The sequence below is a fragment of the Populus euphratica genome, unplaced genomic scaffold (assembly GCF_000495115.2).
Source record: "Populus euphratica unplaced genomic scaffold, PopEup_1.0 scaffold115.1, whole genome shotgun sequence".
In the NCBI taxonomy this organism is placed as follows: domain Eukaryota; kingdom Viridiplantae; phylum Streptophyta; class Magnoliopsida; order Malpighiales; family Salicaceae; genus Populus; species Populus euphratica.
In genome coordinates, this window is record NW_011500006.1 from 436,884 (window position 1) to 447,954 (window position 11,071).

Genomic DNA, 11,071 nt, shown 5'->3' on the forward strand with positions numbered 1-11,071 from the left:
GTAAAATTTGTCTGTAAATATCCCAACAAAAAACATACATTGGTATATTTTAACGACACTAAAGACAATATTATAATGAGATTTAAGGAAAAAAATTGTATAATGATGTAATATTTCTATCAACAGAATTATTGACTTATCATCGGAATAAATTCGTTAGTAATATTTAATTTATGATATAGTATTTGACCATCCTTTTTCCTTCTTTGAATTCTACTTTTTCTTATAGTATCTGACCATCCTTTTTCCTTCTTTGAATTCTACTTTTTCTTTGTATAATTTTTCATGCAACAAACAACCACCCCTCCCCCTCTCCTCTCATTTTCAATACCACTCAACTTTCTAATTTTTTCTTTTTGTTATTGGAATATTTGGTTTGCCAACATGTTATGATATAAATTTAATTAAGGATTCTTACTCAACTTTCTAATTTTTTTTTTTTGTTATTGGAATATTTGGTTTGTCAAACATTGTGTTATGATATAAATTTAATTAAGGATTCTCCATCTTAAATAAGTAAATCTATTTTTTTATTTGAATATAATTTTAAAATGTTAAATTTTTTTATATTTCTATAATAAAAATGTTTATTTATTTTATAATTTTTTTTAAACAAATTTGTTGTATAAATTTATAATTTAATATAAATTATCGAGGAAGCTTTATTTGTTGCTATGTAGGGTTCACAATGGCACCTCTCATTTGCTTCCTCAGCATGTCCAGTGCTCTCTTTTTCCATAAAGTGTCGATTAATGCTGCCTGTGCCAGGAAATTTCACCTTCTACAGTGTTCGTCGACCGACACACGAAGGTCATGTGAAGCTTGTATGTGGAGAGAGCCTCCCATACTTTCTTTAAATTCTGGTCTATTTTCAATGCCTCCACACTGATACAGAAGGGAAAAAGAGAAGGCCTCAGTGCTTCTCGTGCGACTTTGACCCCTAAATTTCTTGTTATCGACAGTACATGTATCCATCATTGTAGCTTTTCTTTAAAGCAAAATCTGCTTTGCCAAACCAAATTTGACTTGTTCTTGCTTCCTCGAAGCTGCTTATCGCTTCCTTGATCAACATGGCCCGGCTATCACTTTTTAATAACAAGACAGTTTTGAGTTTTGACCACTCTTATTTTTCTAGATTTTATCATGCTCGGTATGTGTGTGCGAGGTCGTAACGGGTCTGTCTACTTTTGGACAGGTATGTCTCGAACTTTTTCATAAATAACGTATCGTATTTCGTCATCCATCTTAGACTATGAACAGTGTGGTCGTGGGGCTTTACGCATGTCACAGAATATTCAAAGTTCAAAGTTGAAATTAAAAAAAGATAGGATGAGAAGGAAATTGTTAAGATCCTTCGGGGCCTGTCATGTCTCTGTCCACATTGATGTATTTGTGGCCTAGTGGCGAAAGGGGTGCTTGAACAGTGAGGAGAAGGCAGCTTCCATGAGGTCCTCAGAACTACAAGGAAAAAGACTGGGCTTGGGCTTTCAACCAGCATTCCTGGTCTTGATTTAGCCTAGTAGTCTGCTAGCACTCCAATTAAACCACCCATTATTGGGCATAAGAAGCTAATAACAGCATGGGTTGCTTCTGACAAGTCCAAGTCGCCCCCCTCATAGGGCTATAATTTCGAGTCTTCAATCGAGGCCCATTTGCCTTCTCTGATCGGTTTCTTTTTCTCACCTTATTTTTTCCATCATGAATTCAGGAATCTTTTATTCTACAAGAAGGAATATCCTTTCCTCAGCTTATATGTCCTTTGACGTCATGTTTTCTCTCTTAACAAACTCGATGATATCTAATATGTGTACTCCGACTCCGACTTCTAGTATTTGTTTCATCGATTCGGACTTTTGTGGTGAGTGTATATTAAAAGCCTCGGCTACTGGCCATGCAATGGAGACACGAGAGGATGCAAATACAAGTTTGGATCTCAATGATATTATATTTTTTTAAATGAACCTAGATACTCTCCGTCTTGACAACAAAAGCCGACTAGGGGTTAGAGATTCGAAACCTAGAAAAAGTCGAACAGACGAATCATAGCCTAGCCTTGGTCAGTCTCGATGATTAAAAAAAGATCACACGTTGATTTGGATACAACGACGTGCTTTCCTGGCTTTGAGCTGGAAACTTTCATATGTTTGAAGAATATTAAAACTTCTATCACTTGTCAGCGTCGGTGTGTGGAAGAAGTGGAAAACTTGCATGCTGGTTTGCCATCCATGGCCGAAAGAAGTACTAAAAGCATTGTTTGATTGACTGGTTAATCGTAATTGAAGTATTTTTAAGACGGTGATGAAAGTCCTTTCACACAGGATCCCTTGCATTGAAGTTTGCAACGGGAGACACAGGCTACCTTGTGCTGATTGTTGGAACTTCGAGCCCAAATGGGCATCCACTTGCTGCTGCAATGCTGTCCAGCAGTTGACAATGCACTGCTAATAAATTCGGGGGGTTTGATGATCTTCAATTATCTATTCAAGTAGCACGAGTAAACCAGATACATAGCTCGTGTTTTGTTGCAAGTAGGGTTGATTTTTTTTATAGCGTAAAAAAATGATGTCCAAGTATTATTATTGAATTTTTAAGAATACAAAAAAATTCACCACTTGATGTCATAAAAAAAATAATTAAAAAAATAATAATAGTCAATCTCTTATAATAAAAATATAGATGAATGAATAAGAAAAAAATCAATAAAAAGATAAAGCATCAATAAAGTAAAATTAAATAAGGTTGTTAAAATTCGATAACAAAACCAAGCAAACGATCACAAAAAATATTGATGGGTGACTCATGCAATACTATGGACTGATAACAAAACCAAGCAAACGATCATTATTTGATGGGTGACTCATGCAATACTATGGACCTGTTATTTTTTTAATCACAAAAAATATTGAGATAATACATATTAAAAAAAATCCAAGATTATGATTATTGAGTTAGGATTTAAAAATATTAAAAAACAATGAAAAAATGGTCAAATCAAATCCAGTGAATCTACTAAATCCATAACTCGAGACATGATACCGAGATAACTTAATAGAAAACAAAGATAAATAAGCAAAGAATACTAATTTTAAAAAATAAAATTCTTTCAAGTATTGCTTCAAATTAAATGCCAGAAATGTAATCAATAAATTTAATTTAATAAAAAATAAAACAGGACCAACCATATTTTTCATTGGAGAAAAAAATATTAAAACGATACAAACTTTATAAATCCGAGTTGAATTCTAAAACTCACAATCCATTAAATTCTTGATCCAGACTCAACCTAGGAGCTCAAAACCTAAAAAAAATAAAGATTGGATGATAAAATTAATTAATTTAATTTTAAAAAATATCATTTAGAAAATCTAAATTTAACAAAGCAAAAAAACACTAAAAGCAATATCACCCATGTTATTTTAAAATTGACCGCAAAAATCTCATGAAAAGTGAATAAAAAAATAAAACAATGGAAAAGAATGGAAAAAAACATAGAATATGGATAACTCTTAAACCTGTAGACCGTTAAATTCTAGACCTATACTAAACTAAAAAGCTTAACCTAATTAACTTGTGATCCAAGATATGAGATATGGATAACTCTAAAAAATAAAAAATTTAACAAATCATAAAGCTCATAGCCCTATAAATAAATGTCAGGTGATAAAAAAAAATAAATTCTAAAAAGGATTTAAAAAAAAATATCAAACCCAAACTAGGTAAATCATACTAAAAAGGATTTAAAAACAAATATCAAACCCAAACTAGGTAAATCATAAAAATAGATAAATCAGGTCATGAGAATAGAAAAACCTGTAAAAGAAATAAATAATCACAAAGCAAAATCCTTAATTATAAGAAAATAAAAAAAAACACTAAGGTCCTTATCTTACACCAAAATTAATTGAAAGAAACTAATTAGGAATTAAATTGAAAACAAAGTAAATGATAGAAAAAAGAGTAATGAAAGAAACCAAAATTTGAAAAAAAAAGAATTAAAATAATAAATAAAATAAAATAAATGTGAAGGATGAAAAAACATTAATAAAAAAACAAAGATCAAATTGTAATAAAAAAAATTAAATTAAATGTGAAAAGAAATGAAATTGAAAAAAATAAACTTTAAAAAGCATTAAAATCAAAGTAAATAAAAAAAGGATCAAACCCAGAATTTTATTATTGTTAGACCGTTGTTTTTCTAAAACATCGTGCTACCCCAACAACTATGCCACACCCTTGTGCATCGAATGAGATGGTAATTTGTTTTTTTTTGCCACCGTAGTTGTCCACACGCGTCTTTTAAAAAACACGAAGGACTTTGACGTGCTGACACACACACGATACATGTCAACATAATTTATTGGTTTATTAATATTTTTAAAAAGTAAATAAAAAAAAAAAGATCCAAGGATATATCATTATTACAAAACAATCATAAAAAAAAAGACCCAAGGATATATCATTATTACAAAACAATCATAATGCAAAAATGAAAACACCCTAAAAAAATCATCCTTTAAATTTTGAAAGTCAAAGTTAACAACATAATTTTATTGTACAAAAAAATATAAAAATAATAAAAAAAAATTTGCAAGATTTTTTTTTCTCAGCATCCAAGGATATAAATATTATTTTAATGTGTAAATTAAAATAAAACAATAAACAAAACCCTTGATAGGGGTTTTTTTAGTCTTGAAGAATAAAAAATTATTTTTATTATGCATTGTAAAGTTGAATAGCAACTTATCCTAATTAATTCTCAAATTACATTTAAATTCTATAAAAATATCATTTTACTTTTAGTCTCAAGACTAATATCAAGAGGAATGACAAGCAAAATCATTGTTTAATTCCATAATAAATCTCGTACATGCTCCAATAATTCAATAAGTACTTTTAGTTTTTTTTTTTTAGTTGATTAGCTTGAATTAATAATGAATCTCCTAACATGCTACATGATACAATAATCTCTAGTCAAATTTCAATCATAGCTCATTGAATAAGGTTCGTTATATTCCATAAACAGATCTGGTCCGGACCGAACACGAGATGCATTAACTAAGGGAGGTGACAACTTTTGTCATGGAACAGACATTAATTAGTCACGAAGGCTCCGCCTATAACAATACCGTGTCCTCTGTGGAATAAACTAAAACCACGAACACCCATACTAAATTAGTCATTTACTAGTCAGAGGAGGGTCTTTCGTAATTTGATAGCAATTATTTTATAAAATATTTTTAATAAGTATATTAAATAATTTGAACAATGCTTGTTATTTTTTACACGGATTATATTTAGAGTTTTGATATATTATTGAATAATCTTGACATGCTTGTATTAATATCATTAATAAAGCATAAAATCAGTTAATTTGATGTGCTTTGAAGGGATGGAACGGAAAGTATGATCAAAATAAAACCGTTACCAAACCCATCACTACAAGAGACCCATCACTCACTCGACCCACCCACACCCTCTGGACGGACCAGAATTAAACCTCTGGTCCCACCCTTACCTGAAAAAATGGAATACAGTGCACAGTTGCACACTAACCATAACCGTCTTTCAGGTTTTTGGGCTGTTTGTGGGGCCCATCCTCTCAACTCGCGCCAGAATTCAAAGGGGCCCACCCTCTTAACTCGCGCCAAAATTCAAAGGGGCCCACCTGGGGTCGGTGCAAGGATAGCAAAGGGGCCCATCCTCGTAACTCGCGCCAAAATTCAAAAGGGCCCACCTGGGGTCGGTGCAAGGATAGCAACGGCATTATAGAATCCACAGAAAACAAATAGTAGATGAACACGTGTCAATAACAAGCTCACTGACACCAAAAAAGAGAAAGATCCAACGATTCATTTCTCTGAAGGAACAGTCCCTTCGCGAGGTTGCTTATTTAAACGGGGGACTTCATCTTCACTGACCCGTGTCTGTCTGTCATTTATTGCCTAACTTATTGAAGCCTCTTGAGATATTTCTGTCTTTCAAATCCTTGTCGTTCTTACGAATCGAGAGAAGTTAAGGAGAAATGGGTGCTCTTGATCACTTGTCTGATTTCTTTGATTGCTCCAGTGGAAGCTCCAAGCTCAAGAAACGCAGGCAATTGCAGGTACGTAGCACTACTACAACTCTTCGTTCTCACCCTGTGTGTAGGCTTTTTAAAGAAGGGAACTTCATTATTGATTATACTGATAGAATAGATCCATCAAAACAGATCTTGGTTGCGACTAGATCAAGATTTCTTGCTCTCTTCTGGGTGCTAGATCGATATAGTAACCTTGAATTCTTGAAATTATGTAGTTAAAGCTAGAACATGTGATTCAAATGGCTCTTTTGGTGTTTCCTTTGAATACCTTGATAATTTCATGGTGCAACCTTTGAACATTCTTGGCCATCCCTGTTTCTCGTATAGTTTTTGAGATTCAATACAATGTTTTTTGAATCTTTTTTATGAAATATTCTGTTGATCATGCGAGAGAAAAGGCATGTGGTCGTGTTTAGAAGGTGGAAGATTAAAAGTGCTGTTTGGTATCGTGGATTAAATTCTATTTTATTAATTTTTGAATTTTTTTATATTTTTAAATATACTAATATAAAAAATATTATTTTAACATATTATTATACTTCAAATTACATTATTTATCACACGTCCAAACAAAACCACTCCATTGAGTTTTGAAAAATGAAAAGATGATCATCATGTCCACATGGACAGCTCTCATAAAGTGAGTAGAGTCACTGCCAAAAGAAAGGACATTTCGGTACTTCTATCATGAAATGGCAGAAACATGATAAACCCTGTGGCCCACCAAAATTCTCCGATACTGTTACTGGTCCGTTTATTGATTGCCACGTTCACATTCTAAGATGTTTTACGTGATTGATTTAATCAGACGGTGGAGGTCAAGGTGCGCATAGATTGTGAAGGATGCGAGCGCAAAGTGAAGAGAGCCTTGGAGGGAATGAAAGGTGTCAAGCAAGTGGATGTGGAAAGAAAGGCGAACAAGGTGACAGTGGTTGGGTATGTGGACCCATCAAAGGTGGTTGCACGGGTGGCACATCGGACGGGTAAGAAGGCAGAGTTATGGCCATATGTGCCATATGATATGGTGGCCCACCCTTATGCACCTGGAGTTTATGACAAGAAAGCCCCTGCTGGGTACGTGAGAAATGCAGAGGACCCACACGTGTCCCAGCTCGCACGTGCTAGCTCTACCGAGGTTCGATACACCACTGCTTTCAGCGATGAGAACCCGGCAGCTTGTGCTGTCATGTGATCATGTTTATAATTACTTGGTTTTTGTCCTTTGATTTAGGGCTGTTAATCATGGTTTTGATTATCATTGTTTAAGTATGCTGTGATGTATTTTTAAGGAATTGAGGACCCGAAATTTGTTTGATTTTGGTACAATAGTTGTAAATTGTGATGCATTTGAATCCCTTTTAAGATTTCTAGTTTGAATAAATCTTCATTTTCATGAAAACCCAAACCGAGGATATTCAATATAAAATTATCGTCACATAATTATTTTTTATAGTTGAATTAAAAAATCTAGGTGTAAACTAGGATTTAATTTATATCAATGCGGCGACATGGTGCATATGTTTTATAGTTAATCAATTATAGTTAATCAATTGAATTAATGTCAATTATGTATAGTATTAATTTTGTTTTGTTAATGTAAGTGTATTTGATTTTTAATAAAGATTTTATTTATTTTTAATATTTATCAAATATTTGATTAGTAAATATAATATTTAATTAATATTTGTGGAGTTTAAATAAGGTAATTGGGATAAAATTATTTTACAAGTTACATTATAAAATTATTGTGATCATGAGATTTTCTCATAACCTGAGGTATAAGAGATATCTAAAATTAATACGTAAGTACTTGTCAGATGACATATACATTGAACTAACATGTATGAGAATTTAATATAGAGAAATCACTCATATTGATAAAAAGACTCGTGATGGTTATATGAGTGATTCTTAAATTTTAAATCACTAAATTATATTTTATAGAGAATGTCATGTTAAATGATCTTTAAATTTGAAATCACTAAATTATTTTCTATAATTATTTTCTATAAAGTTATGTTTTGATTTTTATATACGTTGTTTTTATCGAGGGTAACAAGTGAATAAGTATTATGCATGACATGAATTATAGTAGGATATTTAAGTAATCAATTGATGATCCATTATCCCATGTGAATTAGAAAAAAAAATAATTTATTTTCAAATAGTATTGATTCTAAATCCTAGCGTAATGTGAAATAATATTTGTTTTTTAAATCTTATTTAATAATCAATGACCATGGTATTAAAAATAAACACAATTCAATATAATAAAAGCACTCCATGGTATAATGTTTAAATCAATATATTGTTGATTGAGAAACAACGATTACACTAAAAAACTGGTTACTGAAAAATAAAATTAAATTACTCGTGACTTTTCTAGTATCTATGAAATTATGACACATTGTTAAGCATTGTACTTAATCTTCAAATACAAATTAATAAATTATTGAGTTAGTAATAAATTAATTTATTTATTCATATTTTTTTGGAATTATAATTTATATTCACACCAACTTATTAGAAAACCTAATATATTATACACATAAGAAGTACCAGTCAAAATTAGAATGAATTATTAATCAATGATGACTTTATTGTAAATAATTTTTAGACACTAAGAATTGAGAATGCAATTTATATAGTGAATTAGAATTATATACCTAAAAAAAATTAGGTAGAGACTTTATTAAATAGATTTCTAACAACTAACTAGCTGGCTGCTATTGATATCAGAGCCCGAGCCTTTGTTGACCATGCAGAAAGAAATCCTAGGGCATAGAAAAGCACCATGGGGAGCAAGTCTTAAGCCAAACCACTCCATATGGTCGGCATTGGATGAGCGTGCACGGGAAGGCCACGCTACTAACTTTCGACTTCATACGAGATGCTAGTTGAATGGCATCGGCATTTCCTCGTCTTTCACTCACCTCACGAGGACGTTGGCCGGGTGGAATCTAAGAGAAATTCGAATCAAATACGAACGTATTCTTAAAATAAAGAAATTCCCAGGGAATCTCCGCAAGAACTAGTCGGGAGCCTTCTCCTTCTAGGATCAAGATTCAGTGTCAAGATGAAGGGCGGTATCACATTCACTTGCTTGCCATCCCTTTTCTTCTTTTTCTCCCCTCCGGTCGCCTCGTTACCTTTTTTGCTTTATCACATTGACTTCTTTCTGCTTTTTCACTTCTTTTCCTTTGATCCAGCTGTATTATTAGCTGATGATTCCTTTTTTCCAAGTGTGTCCGATTGGTATCACTCGCATAATACTTTTCTTTTATTTGTAGCGGCCATGTGGCATAGTCTATCTTTTCCTATAGTGGCCATGTGGTATAATCTATCTTTTCCTTGTCCTTTCCCCTCCATACTTGCCTTTCTACTTATTTGAATATAGGTAGGAAGGCTTAGTGGAAGGGCGACACCCCTTTTTGAGGTGTCGCTATAGAAAGGGGCATGATCTCTGTATTTGACTTGGCTTTCGGCCCTGAGAACATAATGATTTCGGACTTTCTCTTTTCGCGCGTATTGCTTTCTTGTCTTTTCTAGCTTGAGGTCTATATAGACGATCTGACTCTTTGTCAAGTTAGAGTCAGAATTCTCCTAAAGTTTGTGATAGCGGTTAGTGGAACGTGCAAGATAGGGCCAGCTAGGAGCTCCGCTTTACTTTACGAAGCTTCTCCCTTCTCCGCTTAACGCTTTTTGGCCTACTCTTGTATCCTTTCCTTACGGAAAAGCAGAGATTCTACGGCGACCTTAGCCCGAAAAGGACTTTCTTCAATAAACAGAATCGCCTTTCTTTGTATTTCGTATACCAACCTCCGGGGATTGATGGGTTTTACCTTTCTTCAATAAAAATCATGAAATAATACATGTGATATTGTTCAGGAAAAAATTAATATATTTTTTTATTTATAGGGCCTTTTGGTTTCCCTGTAAATAAAATGTCACATCTTTTATTTTCTGTGTAGTAGATAGTACAATACAAAACACCTGAAAACCAAAAACACAGAAAAATACTTAGCATTCAGAGACATAACAATCCCTCTCTAAAAAAGGATCTAGAAAAATTATCACTGGTAGTTCGTATGAATTAACATCATAGACTAAATAAGGATGATTTATGGTTTACAATAACTCAGTCTTGAAATAATTATTCAAAGCCTAGAAAAACATCTGATTTTCAAGTAATTTTTGTATAAATCTTTAACAACCCTAAATTTATCTAGAAAAATTTCATGACTCCTAAAAAAAATATTAAATTTATCATGTTTATTGCTTATGTGTGTTTGAGGAACCCAACAATGTTAATAGAGTTATTGTTAGACAATTAAAATTATTTATTATATATTTTACTTATTATTGGTGTTAACTAAAAATTAAGTTTATATGCAAAATTATTTTTTGAAAAATTATTTTTTTTTATAATTTTTTCAAAACAAAAATCTTTCTTATTATCCTGGTCAGATCGGACTAGATTTTTAAGATATTACTAGAATCCATCATTAAAATTAAAAAACAAAATTATATGTTGGATGGAAAAAACACTAGATCAGGTCACCGCTGGTGGGGATGGTATAAATTAAGGATTGTTGGCGCTGCTCATGTTGCAAGGGAGGCGGTGTGAGGATTGTGCCTCGCTTTGATATGGCAGCAGCCATGACTGCGACTGCTTACTCAATAATTAGCGGCGACAACCTTGGCTAAAAGAGAATAAGATACGGGGTGGAATTACAATCCTGCATTTGCATCTTTTATTACATTACATTTAGAGTTTTTAGGGATGGAATTATATGTAAAGTCATGTAATTAGGTGGCATAATTAATGGGATTTGAGTGGGAGATGAGTTGTAATTGGTGGAGGATGAGTGAATGATGAGTTGGTATAATTAATGGAGTATGAGTGAAGGATGAGTTGTTAGGCATATATTCCTTCTAAATTTATGACCATTATACCCTCACTCTTGCCTATAAATAGGCAATGCATTCAAG

General features: G+C 32.5%; 1 protein-coding gene across 1 annotated transcript; it reads left to right on the plus strand.

Annotated features, from left to right (window-relative positions):
- The first annotated feature begins 5,899 nt into the window (after positions 1-5,899).
- LOC105141214 (heavy metal-associated isoprenylated plant protein 26-like) lies at positions 5,900-7,478 on the plus strand. Its single transcript, XM_011048376.1, has 2 exons — positions 5,900-6,103; positions 6,888-7,478. Exons 1-2 carry the CDS (start codon positions 6,023-6,025, stop codon positions 7,269-7,271), a joined length of 465 nt encoding a protein of 154 aa, XP_011046678.1. The 5' UTR covers positions 5,900-6,022; the 3' UTR covers positions 7,272-7,478.
- Positions 7,479-11,071: the final 3,593 nt, after the last annotated feature.

Coding starts and splice junctions, on each gene's coding strand:
- LOC105141214 (XM_011048376.1), top strand. CDS start 6,023: ATGGGTGCTCTTGATCACTTGTCTGATTTCTTTGATTGCTCCAGTGGA. Junction 6,104..6,887: donor AGAAACGCAGGCAATTGCAG/GTACGTAGCACT, acceptor TGATTTAATCAG/ACGGTGGAGGTCAAGGTGCG.